Source organism: Taudactylus pleione, unplaced genomic scaffold (genome assembly GCF_031769625.1).
Source record: "Taudactylus pleione unplaced genomic scaffold, aTauple2 ptg000377l, whole genome shotgun sequence".
Taxonomy (NCBI): Eukaryota; Metazoa; Chordata; class Amphibia; order Anura; family Myobatrachidae; genus Taudactylus; species Taudactylus pleione.
Genome location: NW_028284778.1, coordinates 5,650,368 through 5,665,813, shown reverse-complemented (window position 1 = coordinate 5,665,813; position 15,446 = coordinate 5,650,368). Strand labels below are relative to the sequence as shown.

At 43.8% G+C, this 15,446-nt stretch overlaps 1 protein-coding gene across 1 annotated transcript; it reads left to right on the top strand.

Annotated features, from left to right (window-relative positions):
- Positions 1–29: 29 nt before the first annotated feature.
- On the top strand, positions 30–15,446 carry LOC148508077 (uncharacterized). Its single transcript, XM_088445270.1, has 7 exons — positions 30–98; positions 2,599–2,786; positions 3,434–3,512; positions 4,139–4,246; positions 5,764–5,861; positions 5,984–6,374; positions 14,643–15,446. Exons 4-7 carry the CDS (start codon positions 4,168–4,170, stop codon positions 15,383–15,385), a joined length of 1,311 nt encoding a protein of 436 aa, XP_088301396.1. The 5' UTR covers positions 30–98; positions 2,599–2,786; positions 3,434–3,512; positions 4,139–4,167; the 3' UTR covers positions 15,386–15,446.

The following is a 15,446-nucleotide window of genomic DNA, read 5'->3' as shown; positions in this document are numbered from 1 at the left end:
GGCGTGGTCATCTAGAGGGGCGTTTCGGATGTTTCTTCGCGACAATTTCCAGGAAGATAGAATTCCCAGACAGCAGCTTTTGCTGTGTCTGGCAGCGGGTAATGATATTTTCTTATTATTATACAGGGGGAGCAGACTGTGGTGCTTCCTAATCATAACTTAGATAGAGCAGGCTATAATGTGTCATTATAATACAGATAAACCGGACTGCTGTCCTTTTATAATACTGGTTATTTAAGTACAGTTGGATCAGTCTCTGGTGCTTCATTATCATAATACAGGAAGATTCTTGTGTTGTGTTATACATAATACAGGTGGAGCAGCCTCTGGTGCTTCATTATCATAGCACAGGAAAATTCTCGTGTTGTGTTATACATAATGCAGGTGGAGGTGACTGTTGTCTTGTTATAGTACAGGTGGAGCAGTGTATTGTGCTTCATTATTATATCACTGGAAGATTCCCTTGTTGTTTTATACATAATACAGGTGGAGGTGACTTTTGTCCTGTTATAGTACAGTTGGATCAGTCTCTGGTGCTTCATTATCATAATACAGGAAGATTCTTGTGTTGTGTTATACATAATACAGGTGGAGCAGCCTCTGGTGCTTCATTATCATAGCACAGGAAAATTCTCGTGTTGTGTTATACATAATGCAGGTGGAGGTGACTGTTGTCTTGTTATAGTACAGGTGGAGCAGTGTATTGTGCTTCATTATTATATTACTGGAAGATTCCCTTGTTGTTTTATACATAATACAGGTGGAGGTGACTTTTGTCCTGTTATAGTACAGTTGGATCAGTCTCTGGTGCTGCATTATCATAATACAGGAAGATTCTTGTGTTGTGTTATACATAATACAGGTGGAGGTGACTGTTGTCCTGTTATAGTACAGGTGGAGCAGCCTCTGGTGCTGCATTATCATAGCACAGGAAAATTCTCGTGTTGTGTTATACATAATGCAGGTGGAGGTGACTGTTGTACTGTTATAGTACTGGTGAGCAGTCTCTTGTGTTTCATTATCATATCACTGGAAGATTCTCGTGTTGTGTTATACATAATATAGGTGGAAGTGACTGTTGTCCTGTTATAGTACAGGTGGAGCAGCCTCTGGTGCTGCATTATCATAGTGCAGGTAGATTCTCGTGTTATGTTATACATAATACATGTGGAAGTGACTGTTGCCCTGTTATAGTACAGGTGGAGCAGCCTCTTGTCTCTAAACCTGGTGGGACATACTCTGTCACTATAATATAGCTGGAGAAGATTATAGAAAAAGGGGGTTTCCGGAGCACTCTGACCCTTCATTCAAATCCTACCAGCTGTAGCTGTCGGTCAGTTAGTTGTCAGTGTAGAACTGAAATTATAAATAGAGAGACCCCAGAGGCTATACCAGGTGATGTATACAGTGCACAGATGTCCTCTCTCCTGAGTACATACCTCTCTGAGGTTTTCTTATGTTTCTTTATATTCTCATTTTCATCAACCTTTTTGGAGCTCCTTCTGTTCCCCTTTACTTCCTCTCTTACTATCCTGTGTGTAGGGGATGATGGTAGGCTAACTGTGGATTCCAGCAGGACAGGACATGCTGGAACTTATGGTTCCACTACAGCTGCAGAGTTACAGATCATGTAAGATAGCGGACATTCATTATTTGGGTTGGTTACGGGATACTGGCAGTCAGAATACCAACGCCTGCATTATGGCAGGGTTAGGATACTAACACCTGCAGGTAAGCAGCCTAACCATCCCTTCCTGCAGCATAAACCTAAACCCCTCCCCCCCTCAGTGCCTAACCCCAGTACTGACCGTCGGGATACCAGCCCCGGGTTTCTGACTGGTGTCTGGATTCTGGCGCCGGCATTCTGAGCGTCCCGATAGCCAGGATATCAGCTACCTCCCCATTATTTATTGCAGATTCAAGAAAGAAATAAGATAGGTGATTGTACACATAGTCCAGATGGGATGCGGTTAAATTGCTGCCACCCGGAATGCCGGCAGTCGGACGGCCGACCTGGGACTAAAGATAGGCATCGAAATGCAGTTGCCTATCTTTAGCCTCATGCCGAAATCCCAGCACCCCGAACAAGGTAAGCTGGGGATAGTTAGCTTGTAGCCATGGGGGGGGGGAGGGTTAGTTTTAGACACCTCAGGGGGTCAGGTTTAGGCACCCCCCGGGGAGGGTTAGGACTAGGGTTGAGGAAGGGGGGGTTAGGGTTAGGCCCGGGAGGGGGATGTTAAACTTAGGCACCCCCCGGGAGGGCTAGGTTTAGGATGCGGGAAGGGGGGTTAGGTTTAGGCTCCCTCAGGGGGGACTTAGGGTTAGGCACCCCTTAGAGAGGGTTAGAGTACTGCTGTCGGGATCCAGCGTCAGTATTTCATACCGATTCTGCCCAGATATTTAGGAGACAGAGGAATAGAGAAATTGGGCAGTATATGTGTATATTATGTGACCTGAGTGTTGTGATTTAGTGTGTATCAGGTGTGTGTGATATCAGCGTGGCCTCTGTATCAGGTGTGTGTTATGGCTCGAGGAAAAGAGTAAGGCTTAATGGTTACTCAATGATTTAGCCTTATATTGAGGCCTCTAATTACACAGGATTACACAGTAGTGAAGAAGACATCCTGTGAGTGTGAGACACCCAGCAGCCATCCCTGTGTGTCAGGAGGATTGAGAAGGACCCAGAGCCCTAACACGGTGCCTCTACCTTACTGATACATGAGTGAGACAATGACCAGAAGATCCTGGGACTCACCAACAAGATCATTCAGCTGCTGACTGGAGAGGTGACTGCTGGGAATGGGACATTATACAGTAACACCAGGGGATGTGTCTGGGTGATGACTGGAGAGGTGACTGCAGGGAATGGGACATTATACAGTAACACCAGGGGATGTGTCTTGATGATGACTGGAGAGGTGACTGCTGGGAATGGGACATTATACAGTAACACCAGGGGATGTGTCTGGGTGATGACTGGAGAGGTGACTGCTGGGAATGGGACATTATACAGTAACACCAGGGGATGTGTCTGGGTGATGACTGGAGAGGTGACTGCTGGGAATGGGACATTATACAGTAACACCAGGGGATGTGTCTGGGTGATGACTGGAGAGGTGACTGCTGGGAATGGGACATTATACAGTAACACCAGGGGATGTGTCTGGGTGATGACTGGAGAGGTGACTGCTGGGAATGGGACATTATACAGTAACACCAGGGGCTGTGTCTGGGTGATGACTGGAGAGGTGACTGCTGGGAATGGGACATTATACAGTAACACCAGGGGCTGTCTGGGTGATGACTGGAGAGGTGACTTCTGGGAATGGGGCATTATACATTAATACCAGGGGATGTGTCTGGGTGATGACTGTATCATTGTGTGTGTCAGGTTCCTATAAGTCAGGATGTCACTGTCTATCTCTCCATGCAGGAAGGGGAGTATTTAGAGGAACACAAAGATCTGTACAAGGACGTGATGATGGAGAATCGCCGGCCCCTTACATTTCTGGGTAAGAGAAGACTTGCATTTATTGTAAAGAGAAGAGAGGTTGTGAGGGTCACCTATATACACACATCTAATAATCACTCTCTGGCTCTCTTTCAGATGGAGCCAGTAACAGAGATCCTGGGAGGGAGTTAGGGTTAGGCACCCCCCGGGAGGTTAGGTTTAGGCTAGGGGAATGGAGGGTTAGGGTTAGGCACCCCCCTGGGGGACTTAGGTTTCGGGGAAGGGGTGGTTAGGTTTAGGCACTGGGGGGGAAGGTTATGGTTAGGCACCACTAAGGGAGGGTTAGGGGGTAGAATTAGGTTAGTCAATACTTACCTTAGGATGATTAAGATTTCCTCCTCTGCTGGAATGCCGCTGTCGGGATTCCAACCGCCGGGCATGGGTCCGGCGGTAAATCATACCGATTCCCCCCAGAGAGATGTCCCCATCCTCATTATTCCCAGGATTGTTCAGAGGAGAATCACAAGATACCACAGGAGTATCGGGTAGATGGTGTCTCAACAAAATGCTATATCCATTATATGACATGCAGTGCAGCTGTGTGTATCTTATACCTAGATATTATTCTGTTTAATCAAAATTAATGAAACCAGTTATCAATGTGGTGTTTTTTTGTGGGTTGTTTAGGGTGAAGGCCTGACTGATATTAAGAAGCTATGGAGGGAGAAGAAGAGACGTATGTGAGGGGTGATCAGCAGTGTAAGGAGGAGGAAATCCCTACAGACATCAGCACAGGTGAGTAATAATCACTTATTACAGAGAGAGTCACATATTCTCCTTGTTCTGTCATCACAGCAGCCTCCTACACCCTCCTCTGTCAGTACAGACTAATGAGGGCAATGATCCTGATTCAGAAGTGGACGGATGTAGATACATAGATAATATTCATTACAGTACTGGGCATGATGTCACATGAGATAAAACTTTATAAGTAAATGCTGGGCACCCTGCACTCACCACAGATGGGATCACTATGATCTTGTGAACGCCTCTCATAAGGTTACGGTAACATATGGGATTTTTGATGGTGATGAATGTGACAATCGACTGGAGATACTCTGGAAGTTCCGGATAAGCGTCTTTCCATCTGCAAACCTGGCTACACTCACAGTCTACCACAACAAATAAAGGCAGGGCTCCTGGCCAATATCGGGTCGGAGTGTGTTTTTAAAAGGCTGGTAACAAACAATATATTTGCTTAGATATTAACCCGGATTGCCCCAGAATTTACTCCTTCTTCTATGCATCAGTGTGACAACTGCTTTTAGTGTATTTCATGAACAGGGATTATATCTATTTTCGTGAATTTATCATTATCATTCTAATGACTGGACTGGATTTTATTTGCATTTTTCAATTGTCTTTATGCAGCAATAAATATTCTTATTATTTATAAAGCAAGCTCTATGTAGCTTTTTATATAAAGGAGCCATCTAAAGATCTGATATGTTATTTACATGTTTTGAATATATATGTTGATGAATTTATATTTCTATTCCCCACATTTGCCTCCCCAATATAAGTACATATTAGTTATACCCCTTTTCCACCAAAATTCCGGGTCTGACCAGTAGTTGGAACAGAGTTCTTATCCGGATCAGACCCGGAATTTAGCCGACTCGGGATATTCCCGAGTCGGCGCCGCTCACACTGCAGTCGGGTCTGCATAGACCCGGTTTTTCCGGCGTGAAAGTGGACGCTTGGAGACGACGTCATCTCCAAGCGCCACTGAAGCCGGACCAATCGGCCGGCTTGCAGCGCACTCCAGGTCATTGTGACCCGGAGTGCGCCGTACACACAGCAGGGTTTCACGGGCTATGCCCGTGTTAAACCCTGCTATTTGCCTGGGTTGGATTGCCGGGTCACTCGACCCGGCGATCCAACCCTCTCCCCTTTTACACCAGGGAGGTGCCCGGGTTAACACTGCAATAACCCGGGTTTTAACTCCGGTGTAAAAGGGGTATTAGTAGCGATGTTCAGCTAATTTTTTGTATATCATTGTGGGGTTCTGTTTACGGTATCAGACTCTTATCTATGGATGGTTTTGGGATTTCTATGGTTTATTGCAGATTTTGTTAGTCAATGGGAAAACGTTAGGGGAAACTTTCAGGAAAAAATGGTTTGAGATACAGTAAATGCAGCATAGGGAATCATTCTGCTTTCCCTAATAAGGTATGGGTTACGTAGGTTATTGTAGACCCATCGCATGAAAATGATATATACAATGTACTCAGTCACTGTGCCTCCTACAGATTGGTCCAGTAACAGAGATATCCCAGAGAGATGGCCCCATCCTCTTTATTCCCAGGATTGGACAGAGGAGAATCACAGGACCCCACAGGAGGATCAGGTAGGTGGGAGTTAGGGTCTCAATATGTGATCTGAGAAGCTGTGTTTTGTCCTACTGATTTATTCTCACTTAATAAAATCATTCATTATTAGTGTTTTTGTATTGTTTTGTGGATTACACAGAGTGAAGACCTCACAGATACTAAATGTGAAGAACTTATAGATGAAGAAGAGACATATGTGACTGATATAAAGACAGAAGATACAGAGGAAGAAGAAGAGACGTATGTGACTGATATAAAGGTAGAAGTTATAGAGGGAGAGGAAGAGACATATGTGACTAATATAAAGGTAGAAAATACAGCGGGAGAAGAAGAATCAAAAGTGACTAATATAAAGGTAGAAGTTATGGAGGGAGAAGAAGAGACGTATGTGACTAATGTAAAGATAGAAGATACAGAGGGAGAAGAAGAGACATATGTGACTGATATAAAAGTAGAAGATCCAGAGGTAGAAGAAGAGACGTATGTGACTGATATAAAGGAGGAGGAAATCCCTACATATATCAGCACAGGTGAGTAATACACACTCATTACAGAAAATAATCACGCATTTTTGTTCATGTTACTACAGCAGTATCTTATTTTACACCTTCCTCTGTCAGTACAGACAAATGAGGAAATTTATCTGCTCTTTGGGTCAGGGGCATGAGGCCCTGTTAGTCTCTTGTTCTGCTTCTCACATGAGCTTTTTATGTGGAACCAGCAACATGCTCTGACCAGTCTCCTCCCCACACTCTCTGGTGTATATCATACATCAGGAGCCATCAGCCTCTATTATACTCCTGCTCTCCCCCTCACATCATGTCACTGTGTGTTACCAGCCCAGAGATCTGACCAGTCTCCTCCCCACACTCTCTGGTGTATCTCATACATCAGGAGCCATCAGCCCCTATTATACTCCTGCTCTCCTCCTCACATCATGTCACTGTGTGTTACCAGCCCAGAGATCTGACCAGTCTCCTCCCCACACTCTCTGGTGTATCTCATACAACAGGAGCCATCATCCCCTATTATTCTCCTGCTCTCCCCCTCACATCATGTCGCTGTGTGTTACCAGCCCAGAGGTCTGACCAGTCTCCTCCCCACACTCTCTGGTGTATCTCATACATCAGGAGCCATCAGCCCCTATTATATTCCTGCTCTCCCCCTCACATCATGTCACTGTGTGTTACCAGCCCAGAGATCTGACCAGTCTCCTCCCCACACTCTCTGGTGTTTCTCCTATATTAGTGCAAGGTACATCACCATAGTTAATCAATTACTGATCAATGGGATTAGACCCTGTGTGACATTTGCCATGATCCTCCATGTGCAGTAGTTGTAGTAATATTTGTATCATTTACATTCTCCCAACTATATTTGAGGTAAGTGGTATAGTAGAAATATAACTACCTATCTTATTAAAAGTCCTACTCGCCTCCTGACATTCTATCATTGTGTGCTACAAGACAGTAGATCAAACCTGTTTCTTGCTGCATGCCAAAACCACACTCCCCCACCCCTCCAATCTCAGTATACTTTACAAAAACTCCATGTACACACATACACAAAACTATAACCACACACTCCCAGTCTCCTTACTGTTGCTTTTTGTTTACTGATCTGTATCTGTGTCCTGCTCTGCCCTTCTGCTTTCTGCTTGTCCCCCTATGTGCCCTGCCCCATTCTCCTCCTCTGTCTTGCTGTTCTCCTTCCCTCAATGCTTGTCTACGATGATTCAGCCTAAAATAGTAATGTGACTGTGGCAGTGGGACTTTACCACCTGAGTGTGACCAGAGGGAAATATATTGGCCGTTCCACTGTTATCGTTTGCTACCTTTATGTTCACCTGGAGAATTGTGAGTAGTGTAACCAGGGGCTAGTGTGTGTGTTACCTTTTTCTAATCTATAAGCTACTCCCCTTCAGTTTAAAATTAGGTGCTGAAGGAGTAGGTTGGTACAAGGGGTTAGCTTGTATAGCTTTTTTTCTTTCTTTACTTTTTTAGTTCTGTAATGTAATATTTTTTTACTTGCATGCAATTTTTCTCTTCGCCTCTTCTCACCTTTTAAAAGCCAGCAGCCCAGAGTTGTGCAGCTCAGGCTTGCTGTGTGGCTCCAGTGCAGGGTTGAATGAAAGGAGGTGGGTGCCATGTTTGGTGGCCACTAATATGTATGTACCGTAGGTGGGTGCAGGGGCTGCCTGCCCCAGAATCCCTGAGCCGTTTGGGACGCCTGGTCTTTGTGTAGGCTGAGAGCCGTGACCTGTGGCTAAGACAAGTACTGAGAGCAGGCGCCCGATCAGTGGCTGTCCAGTGGCACGGATTCACGCCAGTAACTACTGGCAGGACAGTGCAGCAGTTATGCCAAGTCAGGGGCAGTTCGGGAGCAGAGGCTGAATGCAGAAGCGGAGAGAAAGCGGAGTTAGGAGCCACTGCAGGGACAAATGCAGAGTGCAGCGCCAGCGGTATTTTGCATGCTCTTTATGCACGCACAGCTATCAAGTGGCAGCTGGAAGTGCATCTGGACTAGGCCACCCTGCCTAGTGAAAGGGGGTGGCTAGATCTACTGAAAGGGTTGAGTAGTGAGCGGATATACCTTGGACATACCCTTAACCAAAAGAGATGCAAGCTTAGGTAAGGCTGACTATCACGCAGCCCGGAGGAGATGCAGCAGATGGTACGACCCAACACCTGAAAGAAGGATTAGTGAAGACAGCTATAAAGCCCCTCTCTTCCGAGTACTCTCAGGGGCTTCACGTGGCTGGAAGTATGGGATACATTTTTGATAATTTTTTTATATTTATTTTCAGATTTTTTTTCTCTGTCTGTATTGATGTTTAATATTCAGTATAATACTGTGCTTTTGTGGAATTATCTTCTTATTTGTATAGTTTATAAAAATGTCAGAAAAAGGGAGTAGGTCCAAGGCTAAACCTGCGAAGGGAGAAGGGAAAACTAGATTGCATTATTTCTGTACATGTTGCCAGGCTAAATTACCTAGTGGGGACCTGCATGCTTACTGTGCTGCCTATTTTGGGGAAAGGGGGCCTGGACTGCACACCCTAGCTCTTTCTAATGGGATGTGCTACCTAGCTGAGACTTATTACAACATAGAAAAAAAGAGAAACCAGACGCACCATACAACCATTAATAATTATGCATAATATGCGAGGTTTTTGGCATAAAGTTGGCCAAAGTTATGAGCTTACCCACCGTCGTTAAGGTAACCTCATCAGGTAAGTCCCTAACACTATGGGGTTTCATGTCTGGGGCGTGAAACCACCCCAGCCAAACCACCCTAGGGCACCACACAAAATAAAATAAAAAATAGCAGTGACGTGTTGTAGTGTTAGGTGAGTGAAGGTGACTGCTTGGTGTTGAAAGTGTTAGAAAAAATGAAAAATAAGTGTGTGAAAATGTAACATAAACAAAAAACAAACATAGAGTGATATAAAGTGTTAAAAATAAGTGTTAAGTGGTGATGCCCAAAAGAGGTCCAGCCAGAGCAGTTCAAGGGGCCCCACGCCCCAAAATTCACCCCATAACTGACTAGCAACATAGTACTAATTAATTGCTTTACTGTGCTGCCTGCAAGGACACTGGAAATCTGTGACCGGTTGCAGAGATTACCACAGGCCTTGCGGAAGAGACAGCTTGGGCAAGGTCTTTAACTTTATTCATAGCTATATTTCTGACAGAGGAACTGTCTAGTTTTGTGTCCAGCCATAATAATAGATTAACAGACCGTTTAATCTAAAATGGACCAGGGTTGTACACAGGCAGAGTGTTCAAGTCGCGGTCACGACTTGTCTCCTTCTAGCAATGTTGTTCCTGTTCTGTCGGTTGCTAGGCAATCTGGACGCCCCCGGACGTCACGTGTTATTCACAGCACGACTTGATTGTTTTTTTCCCCTATTTCTGCACGCTGGCCCATTGCCGCCTCCCCGACTATAGCGTTCCTTGTGGATCTCTCGGCATAGCTGCATGGTCAGCGCTCCTGTATTTCTCCTTGTCTTGGTATACAGCAATATCGGCTTCCCAGCCGCACCGTCTGGTCCCAAGTTGTTACCGGATTCAATGCCGCTCCATCGGCTTCCCAGCCGCACCGTCTGGTCCCAAGTTGTTACCGGATTCAATGCCGCTCCATCGGCTTCCCAGCCGCACCGTCAGCTCCCAAACTGTTACCGGCTTCGTTGCCGCTCCATCAGCTTCCCAGCCGCACTGTCAGCTCCCAAGCTGTTACCGGCTTCAAAGCCGCATCTCACTATCGGCTCTCCAGCCACACAGCCGGCTCAAGGCCGCATCTCGCTACCTGCTCACAGGCCATACTACCGGCTCTCAAAGCCGCATCTCATCACCAGCTCTCCGGCCGCATCACCAGCTCACAGGTCATACTACCGGCTCTCAATGCCGCATCTCACCACGGGCTTTCCAGCTATACCACCGGCTCTCAAAGCCGCATCTCACCACCAGCTCACAAGCCATACAACCAGCTCTCAAAGCTGCATCTCACCATTGGCACAAGCCATACTATCGTCTCTCAAAGCCGCATCTCACCACCAACTCTGCAGCCACACTACCGGCTCAAAGCCGCATCACACCACCGGCTCTCAAAGCCGCATTACTGGTCTCAGAGCCACTGGATCAACTCTTCTAATTGTACTACCAGTTTTATCTGCATCATCTGCTTTCAAAGCTGCACCATTGGCTCCCATAGCCGCACCATCGGCTTCTTAGCCAAACTACTGTTTGTCAGATGAGGACGAACATCTGGAAGAATCTAATTTTGAGGATCCAGTAATCATTAATAGAGGAAGAATAGGTGTTCATGAGGTAGATTACTTGGTCAAAGGTGTGATAGATCTTGGATATTAAGGATGTAGATAATCGGGAGACTCCCTCTGTTGATTTATTTAGAACCAAGAGATTAAAGAGATATGTGTTATATCCTTCATCTTCACATTCATCAGAATTGGTAGCTGAACCATGCTAAATCCTAATAAGAAAAGACCGCTCCTGGGCAGATTTCCTTAGATATATCTGATTCCTGACAGCAAAATAGCTTATAGGGGACAATCACAGAGTGGATGTTCCTGCAGCTCGTTTATCTAAGGTAACTGCTATCCCTATTTGTATAGTGTCTTCTTAAAGCAACGCTCAGACCGGTGTAGCTGGGAATGGAGAAGTAGACTGAACTTTTTCATAGAAGGTACCCAACCAGACATATCTAAGTCTCAGCTATTATCCATTGCAGAACAGGCAGATTAATTGTGGTGAAGCTTCTTTCGATGCGTCTAATAAAGGCTTCTGGGCTAACTGTTGTGGCAAGACTCATTCTATGGATAAAATCGTGGAATTGTGGATTCTGAGACAAGGGCTTCTCTTTTAAAGGAAAGTTTTTTTATTTGGCCCAGAACTAGATTAGACAAATTCTGAGGACATGGGAAATAACAGTTCCTTTTACCTATATGAAAATCTAAGATTTAGTCCTTTTTTTTGCACCCTTTAAACTGTCATCTACATGCTTTGTTCCGAGGTTTTGCAAATTAAGGAGGACAAGTTGGGATAAGTAGGAAGGAGCCAAAGAAACAAGTGTCTAGGCTCCAGGATAAGTCTGCATGACAAGAAGGGCATACAGCCAGAGGTGCCTGTGGTGGGTGCCCATCTAGTGCCATTTAGGGACCAGTGGAGAAGGGCCTCTTTAGACAGGTATAATAGAAAAGAGTACATCATTAGTCTTTCGGGTCCTCCACCAAAAAGATACTTTTTAATAAGCTTACCAAGTGACAGACAAAAGTGCCTGGCATTAGCAAGCAATTACTGCCCTTTTTGGGATGGTTGTCCCAGTTCCAGAAAGTGAAAAAGAAATGGGATTTTATTCCAATCTGTTGTTAGTCCAAAAACTAGATTGGAGGCACAGGCCCATTTTAAATCTAAAGGACTTTAATAGAAGAATGTAGGTAAACAGATTCAGGATGCAATGGAGATAAGAGTTTTTGGTATGCATACATATCAAAGATATCTACTTTAACGTGCCCATTTGGGATGTGCATCAATGTATTTTAAGATTTCTGGTCGAGGGAAGACCTTTACAATTCATGGCTCTTCCTTTCAGTTTAAACAGCCACTCAAATTTTTACAAAAGTGATAGCATGCATTCAAAGATCTATGGCAATAAGGATTCTGTTATGGTCAATGGAAGTGCTGGAGTCCCACAGATAGGTTATCAACTGGATAAAGTCCAAGAGGATTCCCAGTCAGTGCTTGAAGTTTTTAGGCCTTGTTTCAATACTCAATCAGCCAAGGTCTTTTTGCCAATCGAAAAGATCAGAGACCTTCAAAATCTAGTTCAGAAGATTTTTAAGATTAGAAGTCCATCAGTTCTTTGGTGTATGAAGTTACTCGAAACAAAGTGGTGTGATATGCACGACTGTATTCCCAGATGTTTTACTTAAACATTCTAATAAGTTGGTTGCATCCCAACCTTCGATAGTTGGTGATATTTCATTCTTTCCCCAAAAACAAGACCAAATTTATTTTTATTTTTTTTAAATAAAACACACTCTGTTTATTTTTATTATGGTGTGACTACAGGCCCGGAGCCGTGTCTTCTTCAAAAATGCCTATTATAAGGGAATTACCCTTGTAGTATTCCACATTCTTGTTGCGTCTGGTCTTCATTTGAATGAGTTGAACCAATACAGTAAATTCACACACATCAGGGAGGGTGAACCAGATCAGAGAAATACTAAACCTGCCTAGCATCAGCTAAGACTCCACAAACGCCTCCCCTAACAAACTTATAGGACAGGAGAAAACCACAACTAATTCTCAATCTTAAAGGGTAAACTCTCCAACACATTAAAGAGGCAATAAACAGAAAAACACCTCATGGTTTATTCTTCTTCATGTTTATTTCAATTCAAAACCTTCAGTCCTACTGAGTTGAGTGGAAGGAAGAAAGACTAAAGCTGGCCATCAACTATACAATTTTTTTGTCAGATATCTGGCTGGTTGGAATGAAAACCTGGTCATGTATGGTAGCAAATGACAGTCGATCATATGGTTTTAAAAACTGAAAAAAGGTAAAAAAAATTGTTCAAATTGGTTACATTTGTGTGTTTTAACCAATTTGTCTGAACAACCATTTTTGGCTATTTTCCAGTGTTTGTGAGAAAATTGACGATTGTCACTTGCTCCTATACATTACCAGGTTTTCATTCCAACCAGCCAGATTGGACAGATATCTGACAGATAATTGTATAGTGGATGGCCAGCTTTAGTCTGGCTCTCTTGATGAGATACAATACAAAATTATTAGGATTAATTTTTTTTATGTGAAAAAGCAAGATCTGTTGAAAATATCTTTAGACAATTCTCATAGTCTGGAATCATTTTACTACATGGTGCAAGCCTACAGTTAGGTCTTCATTTAGGTTCCCTTAAGGTATCAGGTGGCAGCTTTGTCAATTTATTTTCAAAGAAGATTGGCTCTGATCCCAGAAGTAAAGACATTCTTGCAGGGCGGATTACGTATACAGCCATGATATATGCATCCCAGAGAGCCTTGGGATCAAAATATGGTGCTGTCGGCGCTTCAGTTACCACCCTTTGAACCTTTGCAGAAGGTGGACTTAAAGTGTGCACCATGGACGTTATGTTTTATCGTAGCTGTATAATCAGCTAGAAGATTATATAATTGTCGCAACTCAAGGATGGATAATAGATAACCCATACTTAGGGATTGACTAGACTAAAACAGCGTACGCCAGGGACTTCCCACCCGCTGTCCCAACGCCAGCCAGCATCGCCGTACGCGGTAAGTGAATGCCGGGATCCGATGCAGTATGACAATGCTCAGCTAAAAGAGTTTTATCTTGTAGACCTCCATATCTGGTGATTCATGAATATAGTGCAATATTGCATTCACTAACTAACTTCTTTTCAACCTAAAGTTCCGGCATTTCATCTTAATCAAGAAATTGTAAGACTGACTTTTGCTAAATCAAGTAAAACAATGGTTCAGGGTCAGTTGTGTCTGTTGGACATGGTTATAGTGACAAACAGTATAAGGACAACTGATAGTTTACTTATTCTTTATGACACTTGGAAAAGAGGCTGTCCAGCATCCAAATAGACTATAGTTGGATGGATTAGGGCCACAATTCAGTATGCATATCGGGGAGTTCGTTCAGGTTCAAGCTAAGATCTCGGTTCACTCCACTGGCTCGGTTGGAACTTAATGGGCGGCACAGCATGGATCGTCTGCAGAGCATTAAGCAGAGCAGCTACATGGTCCTCGGCTCATATATTCATCAAATTCTTCAGATTTCGTGAATTTGCGTTCAGGGATGCTTCTTTTGGATATGATGTACATGATACATGATGTATTGTCTTCAGCCAAGGCTGGGGTATTCCCTCCTCTAGGGGCAGCTTTTGTACATCCACATGGCCAAGAATTGTCCCCTAGATAGAGGAAGGAGAAAATTAAAATCTTTAGTACTTACCGTTATATCTCTTTCTCCAAGTCATTCTATGGGGCACTACGCTTTCTCTCTTGTTTGGTTGTGCATATGAGAAGGATATGTGTTTGTTTTATGTATCCTTTGGGCTTTATAAGTTCAAACTGAAGAAAGGGGTTTGAGGGAAGTAGTGTATATACTAGAAACAGGTATCTTATCAGGTGCTAGCTCCTCAACCCTCACTATACCCCATGGTAAAGAAGTGTCATCCAGTTGGACTTTGAGAAGGATTCAATAGTAAGTACCAGAAAGCTTATTTTCATGCATTTGTTTCCATTAGATGGACGCACAAGCAGGAATATCTCAGCGGGATATCTCATCGTGTCTCCAGATTTTGATATAGAAGATAAGACTACACAAGATTCTCCAGGACACAACCCAATTACCCTAACTATACCTCCAGCACTTCCCAGTGCAGATATATCATCTCATCCCTCTAACCATAAGGAATGTTCTCCTGATAAATTAGATCTTGCCATACAAAGTACAGCTCATAAAGGTGATACAAGACTATCCAGTTTTGAATCTGGTAGAAGTTTTATACATCAGTCAGTTTTTGTTAGACCTCATCGAGCTCACACACTTGAGATGCCAATATCATGTTCTGAGTGTGGGAAATGTTTTTCAAAGAAATCCCATCTTGTTCAACATCAAAGTTTTCACACAGGTGAGAAACCATTTCAGTGCCGGGACTGTGGGAAATGTTTTAAATATAAATCCCGTCTTGTGATACATCAGAGAACACACACCGGTGTGAAGCCATTTCCATGTTCTAAGTGTGGGAAATGTTTTACAAAGAAATCAACTCTTGTTACACATGAGAGAATTCACACAGGTGAGAAACCATTTCCATGCTCTGAGTGTGAGAAACGTTATACACAGAAAGCACATCTTCTTGAACATCAGAAAACTCACACAGGTGAGAAACCATTTACATGCTCTCAGTGTGGGAAATGTTTTACATTCAGATTACAACTTCACAGACATCAGAGAGATCACTCTGGCCGAATACTATTTCGATGAACTCATAGTGGTATGTTTACCAAAGTGCGAGGTGTTTAGAAGTGGAGATGTTGCCCATAGC